The sequence below is a fragment of the Balaenoptera acutorostrata genome, chromosome 1, assembly GCF_949987535.1.
Source record: "Balaenoptera acutorostrata chromosome 1, mBalAcu1.1, whole genome shotgun sequence".
In the NCBI taxonomy this organism is placed as follows: domain Eukaryota; kingdom Metazoa; phylum Chordata; class Mammalia; order Artiodactyla; family Balaenopteridae; genus Balaenoptera; species Balaenoptera acutorostrata.
The window spans coordinates 196,936,961-196,949,257 of record NC_080064.1 but is presented as its reverse complement, the minus strand read 5'-3'; the positions used below and the strand labels follow the sequence as shown (position 1 = coordinate 196,949,257).

Genomic DNA, 12,297 nt, shown 5'->3' with positions numbered 1-12,297 from the left:
TGGGGGCAGGCGGAGGGCTGAGCACGCTGCCCCCCAGGTCTAGCACCATCTCCGTGGTGAAAATCCTGAGGGTGCTGAGGGTACTCCGACCGCTCCGGGCCATCAACAGAGCCAAAGGGCTGAAGGTGAGAGGGGCCGGCGGGACCCCGGGGGAGAACGGGGCTGCCAGGGCTCACTCAGACAGCCAGCCCGGCCATTGCTGGGCCCATCCCACCCCCTCTGCCCAATGGGGATGGGGTGTGGCTGGGCAGCCGTGCCCCCATGAGCCCCGCTCTGCCCCCAACAAGCCGGGAGGCGACTAAGCTTGCGCCCTGGGGGCCCCTCGGCTGGCACGGGCCGGCGAGGGGATGGGGAGAGGTGCCGACCGGGCCTCCCTCCGCAGCACGTGGTGCAGTGCGTGTTCGTGGCCATCCGCACCATCGGGAACATCGTCCTGGTCACCACCCTCCTGCAGTTCATGTTCGCCTGCATCGGCGTCCAGCTCTTCAAGGTGAGCCCCTCCTGCCCTCACTCCCCCAGCTCCGGTGCCAGCTCTTGGGCCGAGGCAAGAGCCGGTCTGTTTCCCTCTAAACGAGGGGAGCCCCAGACCGCGAAGGCAGATGTCCTGAACGCATAGGGGTAAGGCTATGCCGTCGAGAGCCTGAGTTGGGTTCCTAGGTGATGCCCCACCTGGCCCCCGGGGCTCTGCGGGCCACCTGCTGTCTTGCTGGCTCTCCAGGATGAAGGCCCCCGCCTGCCGGGCCTGCCAGCACCCACCCCACTGTCATGCTCTCCACCCCCTCCAGGACACGCCCGCCCCAACCTCTGCACCCCCTGCGCCAGCAGGTGTGTCTCCCACAAGCTTCCGCGGGTGGGGGTCCGTCGTTTCACATCTGGCAGCCACCCCGCTTCTGTTCTCACTTTCCTGGGAGAACTCCGCTATTCGTGCCCGCGTGGCAATCAGCCCGACAGGCCGTCTTCTCCGGTGCAGCCGACCTCTGGATGCCTCTGGCTCTTAGATCACCTGCAGGACACAGACACGGACACCTGAGGGCACCGCCCACATTCATGACCCTCTTCCTTCCGTGACCCTCTGCTCCCACCCGCACAGCACCGTCACGATCGTGTAACCTCGGTCATTCTTACACGTACAATGGCATGATCTTACAATCACTCATTCATTCAACAAACACTTACGGAGCACTTCCTCTGGGCCGGGGCCTCTGCTAGGGCTTGAAGCGGCCATGGAGCAAACCCCACAAGGCCCTCTCCATGGGCAGGGGCAGGCTTTGGGGAGGACCATCAGGGTGGGGCTCCCAGAGGACCTATAGGGGACCGGGTCCTGTTGGTCTCTGTCCTGGAGGGGCGGGAGGGGCGTCTGGACTGAGACAGCTTAGCCGCCAAACCTAGTGCTTAGAGTGGCCTGCACTCGGCCCTATCCCACAGCTCCAGCCAGGGCCGCCCCCCGCCCCATCCCCAGCCTCTGCCTCTGCAGCCTGGGGGTCCTGGGACCTGCTTAGGGCAGAGTCTCTGCAGGACTCATCCTCACCCTGGCACCCATCTGGGCCCCCAAGACGCGCTCCCCGAAAGAATGAGCGAGCAGCTGCTCCCCCACCCCCAACCCCCTGTGTGTGTTAGTCTCTCATCGACAGACCCCCAGTGCCCACCCAGATGGTAGGCAAATGCCAGGTACAGGTGGCATTTACATCACATTGGTAATGCACTGGCCACGTGTATCCGTACTATATCTGCTTTCCGTACTAGATTGGGTGTTTGGTTTCAAGTGCCCAAAACCCTGCCCAGTGGCAGCGGCGTCCCCTGCCTCACCTTCACCCTCTGCTCCGTGACATTAGGGGGAGGTGGTAGGGACGGCAAGAGCCTGCAGTGACAGGGTGGCCGTGCCTTCAGCTGCTCCTGTGTCCCTGGCCAAGGCATTTACCTCTCCCGACCTTTGAGGGACCCAGACCAGCATCTATGGATACAAACTTAATTTAGCCACAGTCAGACCTAGGAATCAACTCCTTTTGTTGAAACAAAATCTTCCGTGGGCGCCCAATATGTGATGTAAATCAAAGGAGAAACTGCTTGGGCTGCAGTCAGCAGAGGGGATCACAGATCTCCCCTACTCAGCCTTGGGGGAGCGGGCGTGCCGGGACCCCTGCTCAATTTTGAGATAAGATGTGTCATCCGGGCCCAGCTGGGCTCCTTCCCTGCACCGCCCCAGGGCCTGAGCAGGAAGGTGGGGAGGTGGGGCAGCCCCTCTTCTTGCTCCATGATGGGGAGCCCTAGCAGTGCGGGCAGGGGCAGGGGCTCCTGAGCAGGAAGCAGAGGCCAAGCCGGCTCCGTACCTCCCTTCTTCAGGCCCAGCCTGGGGCACTCAGCAAAGCTCACCGTCTGAGGGGCTGGCTCCCAGCCTCGCAGCTGTCTGCCTGGCGGGGAGCCCACGGGTGGCTGAGGGAGCAGTGTGACCTGATGGAGACTATCCTGGGGCCCTGCCCCCACGGTTAGGCTGCCCTCAGGCCCTGCCTTCCCTCCTCCCTTCCACCCCATCTTTCCATCCTGCCTCCATGACAACCTGTCTCCCTCCCTCCCTCCTGGATGCAGGGGAAGTTCTTCAGCTGCAATGACTTGTCCAAGATGACAGAGGAGGAGTGCAGGTGTGCGGGGGGGCTGGGGGGGCAGGGTGGCCCTTCCACGGGGGGGGACTGGGAAACTGAGCCCCTCAGGCTCACAGAAGCCCCTTCCTCGAGTGACCTCGGGAGGGGTCCCCGGTCCAGACCTGCCCTCCTCCCCCACACTCACCGCCCGGGGCCCAGCGGACGTGGAGGGGGACCCGCGAGCACAGTGCGGTGACCGCGCCTCCCCGCCTCAGGGGCTACTACTATGTGTACAAGGACGGGGACCCCACGCAAATGGAGCTGCGCCCCCGCCAGTGGACACACAGCAACTTCCACTTCGACAACGTGCTCTCGGCCATGATGTCACTCTTCACGGTGTCCACCTTCGAGGGCTGGCCTGAGTGAGTGAGGGCGGGGCCCGGCGACGCGGCCAGAGGCCGGGGAGGGCCTGGGAGCCACCGTGCCCCTGCAGCAAGCCACCCCGGCTCCCGCGGTGTGTGCACGGGACTCAGGGGCTGACCGCTCGCTCCAGAGACAGCCCGACCAGCGGGGGCACAGTGTGGGCCTCTCCGCCCGAGTGATTGCGGGGAGCCAGGGCATCCCGTGGAGGATGGAGGGCAGGCCCCTTCCACCTGCTCGGCCTTTCTGGGCAGGGCCCTACCTTCCACCCCCTCGCGTGACCGTCCAGAGGCCCCCCTGGCTCCCCACGGCCGGGAGGACCAAGCCCGCCCTTCCCGGCCTGGCTCTGCCTCACCGCCCCGCCCTGCACACCTCTGTCCTCTGCCCACCCCAGGCTGCTGTACAGGGCCATTGACTCTCACGAGGAGGACAAGGGCCCCGTGTACAACAACCGCGTGGAGATGGCCATCTTCTTCATCATCTACATCATCCTCATCGCCTTCTTCATGATGAACATCTTCGTGGGCTTCGTCATCGTCACCTTCCAGGAGCAGGGGGAGACCGAGTACAAGAACTGCGAGCTGAACAAGAATCAGGTGCCGGGCCCCCCGCTCCAGGCCCCCCGCCCACCGGGCCCCCCGCCCACCGGGCCGGGGCTCAGGCCGGGGAAAGGGCCCGTGGGCAGGGGCTGATCCCAGACCCACCTCCGACCCATCTCCCACCTGAAGCAGCGCACGGTGGTCGGGTGGGGTCTACTGTGGACCCGTCGTGATGCCCAGAGCCCCTGGGCTGGGTGAGAGCCGTGCTAGAAATGGGCTGTGATGGTTCCAGGGGAACCCCGGCCCAGTGGAACTCTTCCCCTCAACAGCCCAGCAGAGGCCCTTGGCCACAGCTGCCCTTGGCCTGCTGAATGCAGGGCCCTTCCAGCCTGTGGGCGTGGACGTGGCGGGGGGGGGGCAGCCCTGGGTACTGACCTGCCCATCGTGTCCTGTCTCAGCGCCAGTGCGTGCAGTACGCCCTGAAGGCCCGCCCCCTGAGGTGCTACATCCCCAAAAACCCGTACCAGTACCAGGTGTGGTACATCGTCACCTCTTCCTACTTCGAGTACCTAATGTTTGCCCTCATCATGCTCAACACCATCTGCCTGGGCATGCAGGTAAGGCCCCCGGGGACCAGGCCCCCCGAGACCAGCGCCCACCGGGCCGGGGCCTGGGCAGGGCAGCGGGAGCGGGGGCTCCAGGCTGACTGCCCCCGGTAGACTCTTCCTGGCACCTGCTCTGTGCCAGGCACTGTGCTGAGGTGCCACGTGGGGCAGGGGCGTGAACTGGACGCAGGCCCGGGTGCCAGGCACTCAGCGGTTCACGAGGGCCGTAATTCCAGCGCACACACGGCTATGGCTGCTCTGGAACCAGGAGACGGCTGCGCAGGAGGGTGGGGCTGCGTGGGAAGCACGAAGCGCCTTCTCTGTTCTCCTCCTGCTGTTGCACATCCAGATGCTGGAGATGGCTGCAATGTCAGCTCCAGTCCCAAGAAGAGGGGATGTAATATTCAGGGAACAGGTGTCTCTGAGGAGACGCGCACACTTCACAGACAAGTCATAATCAGCAGCGGCGTTATCAAGCCTAAATCAAGCAGCTGATCCCTAACGCCCCGCATAAACGGGATCACACAGCGAGGCTCCCTGGCCCCGGAGCCCCAGCCACTGGCAACGACACGACCACGCATTGCCGGTGGGGAGGGTCTGGGAAGGGAGTCACGGAGCCAGCGGGCCCAGAGCGGACAGGGGCTCACGAGCCACAGCTCACGTGGGGCCTGAGCTGGGCAGCAGAATCAGGCAGCCCTGCCAAGACGGGGTGGGGCAGGGGAGAGGCCAGATCCTTCTACTACCTGGGAAGGTTTTGTGGAGGAAGTGGGGTCGTGTCAACTTTATTTTTAAAAGGGTGAGAGATTCCTGGGAAATGTTACAAGGACATTGATTTCAGGAGGGTCACAGGGGAGGCTCGAGGCGGCCGAGGGCGCTGCTTGGGGCTGCCTCGGTGTCCCGGGGTAGCTTGCAGGCACGGGAGCCTGGTGATCTCAGGTGCCACCTGCAGGGGGTGGCGGTGCCACCTAGAACAGGGGTCTGCCCTCCTGGTCCTGTACCCAAACGGCTCGGGGAGCTGCTCACAGAGCCCTGCTGGGGGGCCTCCCTCCTGGCCTCCAGGAACAGACGTGTGTTGTTCTCAAGACCAGGGTCAGCCCCCTCCTCCTCCCCTCACGGTCCTTCGAGGGGAGAGGGCGTGGCCGTAGGCCTGGTAGGATTCTGCACATTGCCAGAGCGGGCTCCGGTTTTCTGAGGTTAAAGGAAGGTGGGCAGGGGCCCCGCAGAAGAAAGCAGGGCTCTGGGGGTGTCTCCGCAAGGGGCAGAGCCGGCCCCCAGCTCCTCCCTGGGCCTCCGCAGCACTACAGCCAGTCAGAGCAGATGAACCACATCTCAGATGTCGTCAACGTGGCCTTCACCACCATCTTCACGCTGGAGATGATCCTCAAGCTCATGGCGTTCAAGGCCAGGGTGAGTCCTGCGGCAGGATGAGGCCTTCCCGTGGAGCCCTCATGGCCTCGTCCTGCAGGACGCCCTCCCTCGGCATTTCTGCTCCCGCCCTGCTCAGCCCGGGGCGGGCAGGCCGCTACTGGCCGGCAGGACTAGGTGTGGCCGCCCCTCCCCCGCCCCTTCTTTGAGCCTGTCTCGTGGCCCCCTTTCCCTTAAGCCTCTGAAGAGCGGCCCCCGGGCAAGGGAGCATCCTGCTGTGTCCTGGGTTCCACGTCCACTGTCCACCCCCGGCCCCCGTGTCAGGTCTGCCTGCAAGGCCCAGGCCAGACTGGGCTTCAAGCGGGAGATGAAGGACTTCCCTGTGCGGACCAGGACCCCAAGTCCTGAGTTCCCAGGCACACTGCCCTCCCCTTGGACCACTTTATGCTCTGGAGGGAGGGGAGCGGGAGTGGGTGGGGCCCTGGAACACCCGTGGGAAGTGGCATCTTGGCCCAGCCCTGCCTGGCCCTGCAGTTCTGCATACCCCGGACAGGGACCACTGCACTCTGCTGGCCTCTGAGCCCCTCCCCTCCACAGCTCACCCTGGGCCTCTCCCCGACGGCTACTTTGGGGACCCCAGCCCCTCCCCTCCACAGCTCACCCCGGGCCCCTCCCCCCAGGGCTATTTTGGGGACCCCTGGAATGTGTTTGACTTCCTGATTGTCATCGGCAGCATCATCGACGTCATCCTCAGTGAGATTGACGTGAGTACCGGGCGGGCACAGCCATTGCTGGGGTGGGGCTGAGGCCACAGACCCTTGCGGGGTACCCGCTGCGTGTGCTGCCCGTCACCCCGGGTTACAAATCCTGTAGAGCAGACAGACACCTCAGATTCCAGGCACAATCAGTGTGCCAGGCGGCCCACGGCAAGCGCCACGGTGGAAGGGGGAGGTCGTCCCTTGGTGGCGTGGTCAGGGAAGGCTTCATGGAGGTGGCGCCCTCTGAAGGGGTTCCTGAAGGAAAGGGAGGTGGGAGCAAGCAGCACAGGCAGGGCTGCTGCCGGAAGGGCGCAGGAGGGAGACGAACGAACAGAAGGTTTGGGGTGCGCGGAGAGGTCGGTTAGTAGAAGCACACGAGCGTGCAGACCTTGTGCAGCCGGCAGTGTGGGCGCCGCTGGAGGTCTCTGAACAGGGCCGTGGAAGGATGAAAGCTACACTTCTAAAACGTTACCCTGGAGGCCAAGGGCAGGAGGTGAGAGCGACTACAAGCAGGGGGCACAGTTCGGGAGGCGGTCCTTCACCTACTCCTCCAATACTGAGCGCCTCCCACAGGCTAGAGGTACAGCAAGGAACAAGAGCACGGGGCGGGGGTGGTCGGGGGAGCGAACGGACAGTGAAAATGAATCTGTCGCGTGCCGGTGTGGCCAGCGCGTGTGATGAAGAAAAATCCAGCAGGTGGCGCCTTCGAGTGAAGGGAATGGGAGGTGATGGCAGGTGGTACCGAGCACAGCCCTGCAGGAAGCACAGGGTGGGCCGCGCGGGGTGGGGGGTGAGGTGGGGAGTGCGCAGGCCTGGGCAGGGAGCTAGGAGCACGTGGGCGTGTCTGAGGACCGGCGGGAGGCCTGGCGGCTGGGGTGAGGAGTGAGCGGTGAGGTGAGCTCAGAGAGGGGGCGGGGCCCGGATCACGTGGGCCCTGCAGAGCCACGCTTGTGGTCCTGGGCTCTGTTCTGGGGGGGGAGATGAGAGCCCCGGAGGCGTTTACACCCGGTCTGACCTCCGTTCTCAGAGGATCCCTTGGGCTGCTGTGCTGAAAGCAAGCTGTAGGGGACACTAAGGGCCACCCGGGGGGCGGTCAGGAGGGGAGAAGTAGCCAGCCACTGGATCCGCTTGGAGCACTGAGCGGATAGTATTTGCTGATGAACTTGATTCAGGGTGAGAGGAAAACTAGTCCGCGGGGACTACAAGGACTTTGCCCGAGAAACTGAACTTCCAGCTGCTGGGATGTGCCAACTCCCAGAGGGGCAGGTGTGGGCGGAAAGCAGGAGTCCGCTGGGGGGGCAGCTCGGGGCGCTCGCAGGGCATCCGGATGGAGACACGGCAGCAGGCGTGCATTTACGAGCCTGGCGCGCAGAGGCTGGTCAGGCTGGAGATCTAAATCGGAGACCACCGGAGGAACTGGCATTCAGAGTCGTGGGAGGGGGTGAGACCAGCCACGGAGAGAAGAGGGTATTTAGAGAGCGAAGGTCCAGAGGCCGCGCCCGGTGGTGTCCCTCCCGGGAGCCTGGCCCGACAGTCTCATGGGACTCTCGGGAAAGAACGCCCGGCTGGAGTGGGCTGAGGAGAGGCAGGGCAGGCTGTGAGCCTGGACAGTTCTCTCTTTTTGCTACCAAGAGAAATGGCTTGGAAGGTGGAGGAGAGCGTGGAGCCTAGGAGAGTTTTCTTGAAAATGGGAGAAATTAGAGCACATCCTGGGCTCATGGGAGAATCAGGCAGTACAGGGGCGACTGTAGGAGCTAAGCCCTTGGGTGAGAGGGCAGGAGACCCTGTGTCCCGGGGAGGGCTGGCTCTGGGAACGGCAGTTCATCCCCTGAGCAGGAGGGGTTCTGGGAGAGTTGGGGTGGACATGAGGACGAGCAGGAGAGCTCACGGCTCTGGGAGGTGCAGCGGGACGAGTTGAGTGCCGCCCAGGGCCCCAGGAAGGAAGGCATCGAGGAGACCCAGTATATCGAGGAGAAGAAGGATGGGGGGCCACCTCCACGATTCTGCTCTGGTGCTGGGGGTTGGGTGCTGGTGTGCGCGTGCAGACGAGCAGCGCGTCATCGGAAACGCAGGCCAGGAACCGAGGGTCACTGACTCCAGAATGTAGCAGCCGCCCCAGCAAGGAAGGGAGGGGGTGGCCGAAGGCTGGGGGGTTGAGGTTCCGCAGCCTTCCAGCTGGCAAGGCCACGGGGCTTGGGACCAGAGAGCCATCCGTGAGCTGCGGGGTGACAGACAGCAGACTGGGGGACTGGAGCCAGTTACAAGGATGGAGCAGGGGCTGCAGGGCCAGGAAATCAAGGCTGCCAGTTCAGGAAACAGCTTCACCGGAGTCTGTGGGGAGGCGGTTACTAGAGGGCAGCAGACCCCCTTCATTTTTTTTCTTTTTTAACATCTTTATTGGAGTATAATTGCTTTACAATGGTGTGTTAGCTTCTGCTTTATAACAAAGTAAATCAGTTATACGTAAACATATATCCCCGTATCTCCTCCCTCTTGCGTCTCCCTCCCACCCTCCCTATCCCACCCCTCTAGGTGGTCACAAAGCACCGAGCTGATCTCCCTGTGCTATGCGGCTGCTTCCCACTAGCTATCTATTTTACATTTGGTAGTGTATATATGTCCATGCCACTCTCTCACTTCGTCCCAGCTTACCCTTCCCCCTCACCGTGTCCTCAAGTCCATTCTCTACGTCTGCGTCTTTATTCCTGTCCTGCCCCTAGGTTCCTCAGAACCTTTTTTTTTTTTTTAAGATTCCATATATATGTGTTAGCATACAGTATTTGTTTTTCTCTTTCTGACTTACTTCACTCTGTATGACAGACTCTAGGTCCATCCACCTCACTACAGATAACTCAATTTCGTTCCTTTTTATGGCTGAGTAATATTCCATTGTATATATGTGCCACATCTTCTTTATCCATTCATCTGTCGATGGACACTTAGGTTGCTTCCATGTCCTGGCTATTGTAAATAGAGCTGCAATGAACATTGGGGTACATGACTCTTTTTGAATTATGTTTTTCTCAGAATATATGCCCAGTAGTGGGATTGCTGGGTCGAATGGTAGTTCTATTTTTAGTTTTTTAAGGAACCTCCATACTGTTCTCCATAGCGACGGTATCAATTTACATTCCCACCAACAGTGCAAGAGGGTTCCCTTTTCTCCACACCCTCTGCAGCATTTACTGTTTGTAGATTTTTTGATGATGGCCATTGTGACCGGTGTCAGGTGATACCTCATTGTAGTTTTTTTTTTTTTTTTTTTTTTTGGCTGTGTTGGGTCTTCGTTGCTGCACGCAGGCTTTCTCTAGTTGTGGCAAGCGGGGGCTACTCTTCATTGCGGTGCGTGGGTTTCTCATTGTCGTGGCTTCTCTTGTTGCAGAGCACAGGCTCTAGGCGCGCAGGCTTCAGTAGTTGTGGCACGTGGGCTCAGTAGTTGTGGCTCATGGGCTCTAGAGCGCAGGCTCAGTAGTTGTGGTGCACGGGCTTAGTTGCTCCGCGGCATGTGGGATCTTCCCGGGCCAGGGCTCGAACCCGTGCCCCTTGCATTGGCAGGCGGATTCTTAACCACTGCGCCACCAGGGAAGCCCCCTCACTGTAGTTTTGATTTGCATTTCTCTAATGATTAGTGATGTAGGGCATCCTTTCATGTGTTTGTTGGCCATCTGTATATCTTCTTTGGAGAAATATCTATTTAGATCTTCTGCCCATTTTTGGATTGGGTTGTTTTTTTGCTATTGAGCTGCATGAGCTGCCTGTATATTTTGGAGATTAATCCTTTGTCAGTTGCTTCGTTTGCAAATATTTTCTCCCATTCATTTTGAGGAAACGGAGGCTGTGGGTGGAGCCAGCAAGGAGGAGGGAAGAGACCGCTGAGGAAACTGTTAGGGTCTCACAGGAGGTAGAAAAGGATGCGATTCAGAGCCCTGGGAAAAGATGAGTGTAAGACAGAAGCCGTGAGAAATGCAAAGTGTGAAAGGGGGCAGGGTGTGGGGGAGGAGGGCAGGGGGCGTCCATGCTGGGTGCCGCGAGGTCATCTGAGGAGCAGGCAGAGTCCTCGGGGAGGGCGGGCGGTGGGTGTGACAGTGTGCCTTGCCTCTGAGGGACAGCTGCTGTCATGAACCCACCGCAGGAAGCTGATGGGGCTGCCACACGGCCAGGAGGCAGGGGTCTGAGTCTGGGCGGGGGGACGGGGTTGGTGGCGACTGCCCAGTTGCTCCCTGGAGTCATGCTTGGCAGCCCTGAGGCCTGGAACAAGGGGTCAGATACCAGGATCGTTGTGGCCTTGAGGGCCGGCTCGTTGGGTCTCAGTACAAGTAGCCAGTATGTGAGCCCAGGAGCTGGCCCAGGAGAGGCGGAGGGGATGAGGCCTGGGGGTGGGATGAAAACCAGCAGGGCGTGGGCGGGGGGTTCTGCCAGAGGTCAGGATCCCAGAGGCGGAGCCCTCCAGGGTGGTCTCGCTGAGGATCTGAAGCTGAGGTGGCTGCCGGGTGAAGGAGGGGAGCAGGGGACAGGGAGGGGCAGATCCCGGAGCCAGAGGTTGAAGTCACAAGGCATTCCCCTCCCCGCCCCACCCAGAGTGCCTGCCAGGGGCAGCTGGGAGGAAGGGCGTGGGGAAGAGCATCCTGTATCCAAGCAGGTCCAGAGGGGGCGGGGCCGAGGGGGGCAGGCTGCGTTCTGGGCAAACTAGGGCACCTGCTGGGAAATAGCCCCCCAAAGGCCCCAGGGTCTGAGAGCAGCACTTCTCACCAGCGCAGTCTCAGCTCAAATTACAACTTACTTCTTGGAGTTTTGAGGTCTGTGCCGGGGAATCTGGGGTAAATCAGAGCAGTTTCTTTGGTGCAGGAGGGCCGAGGGCGTCGTTGGTCACCTTTTGGTTTTTATGGACAGCAGATGCCCCTAACCAGGACTGTTTGCTTGAAGTCATGTTAAGACTTTGAATTAAAGTACTGATTTATATTCCTGCCGTATACACCGGGGAGCAGACCAGGGCGGCAGCATCCGTCAGCACCCTCCGCAATCCCGGCTCTGCTCTGTCCACTGCAGTAGCCACGAGCCGCACGTGTCTACTGGTCACTTGAAACGTGGCCAGTGCAACTGAGGAGATGAATTTCTAAGTCTATGTAATTTTCACTGTAACCCAAAGAGCCACGTGTGGCTGGTGGTACCATGTTGGCCGCACAGGTCTGGAACGTGGCTTGTCACCCCTGTCTGCGTGTGAAATCACCTGGGGTGCATTTACACCCGGAAGTCAGGCCCAGGCCCCAGGAGCTGACTCAGTCGGCCGGGGTGGGGACCGAGCATTCTGATGCCCAGCCTGGGCTGAGAACCAGTGTTCCAGGTGAAAGCTGCCCTGGAGAATGCTGCTTGGTGGGGAAATAGCATACTGGGAACCAGTCCCCCCACAAGGAGATAAAGCAATGATTCCCCATCCCAGGACTCCAGAAACAGGGCTTCTCCTGAAATGTGGCCCAAGGGAGGAGCTCAGAGTAAACAGGAATAAAGGCTGCTCCCCGCACCCCGTGCCCACCCTTTAAGACCCTGGCCCTGAGATGGAAGCCTAGGTCCTGCTCCCAGGCGGGGGGCTGGTGGGTGTGGGCAGAGATGCATCTGCTGGGGGGTCTCAGACTCCCCCAGAGGGCCTTTGCCACAGAGGATGGGACCCTGGTGAGGGCCTCAGCAGCACAAGGGAGCTGGCCAGCACCCCTGGACTCAGGAGACAGGGGTGTGACTCCCCTTGTGACCATGAGCAGGTACTTTCCCGCGTGCCGCCCCCCATACAGCCCCAGCATCACAGACCCCAGACACACAGGTTGCATCTTGGAGGCGAGAAGGGACCTGCCCGTCTTCGGTCTTCCCTCCTCTCCTTGCTCCCTTGCCCCCAGCCTGTGGCCTCACTGTCCCCACAGCTTCGTCCTCAACACCCACCCGCCCGACCCTGACCGGCAGCCACTAGGGGTCTCTAACCCCCCCCCCCCCCGCCTCTCCGCCTTGTTCTCTCTTTAACTCTTATGTGGTCTGTCCTCTCTGACGC

The 12,297-nt window shown here is 61.3% G+C and overlaps 1 protein-coding gene across 3 annotated transcripts in view; it reads left to right on the top strand.

Moving 5' to 3' along the window:
* The window catches only part of CACNA1S (calcium voltage-gated channel subunit alpha1 S), a 62,262-nt gene that overhangs the window by 37,999 nt on the left and 11,966 nt on the right, over window positions 1-12,297 (top strand). For all 3 annotated transcript variants that reach the window (XM_057544528.1, XM_028162637.2, XM_007167249.2), the window contains exons 21-28: window positions 38-125; window positions 383-490; window positions 2,584-2,636; window positions 2,852-2,998; window positions 3,391-3,592; window positions 3,994-4,152; window positions 5,437-5,547; window positions 6,186-6,269. In XM_057544528.1, the coding sequence (XP_057400511.1) occupies window positions 38-125; window positions 383-490; window positions 2,584-2,636; window positions 2,852-2,998; window positions 3,391-3,592; window positions 3,994-4,152; window positions 5,437-5,547; window positions 6,186-6,269 (952 nt within the window). The remainder of the gene's footprint in view (window positions 1-37; window positions 126-382; window positions 491-2,583; window positions 2,637-2,851; window positions 2,999-3,390; window positions 3,593-3,993; window positions 4,153-5,436; window positions 5,548-6,185; window positions 6,270-12,297) is intronic.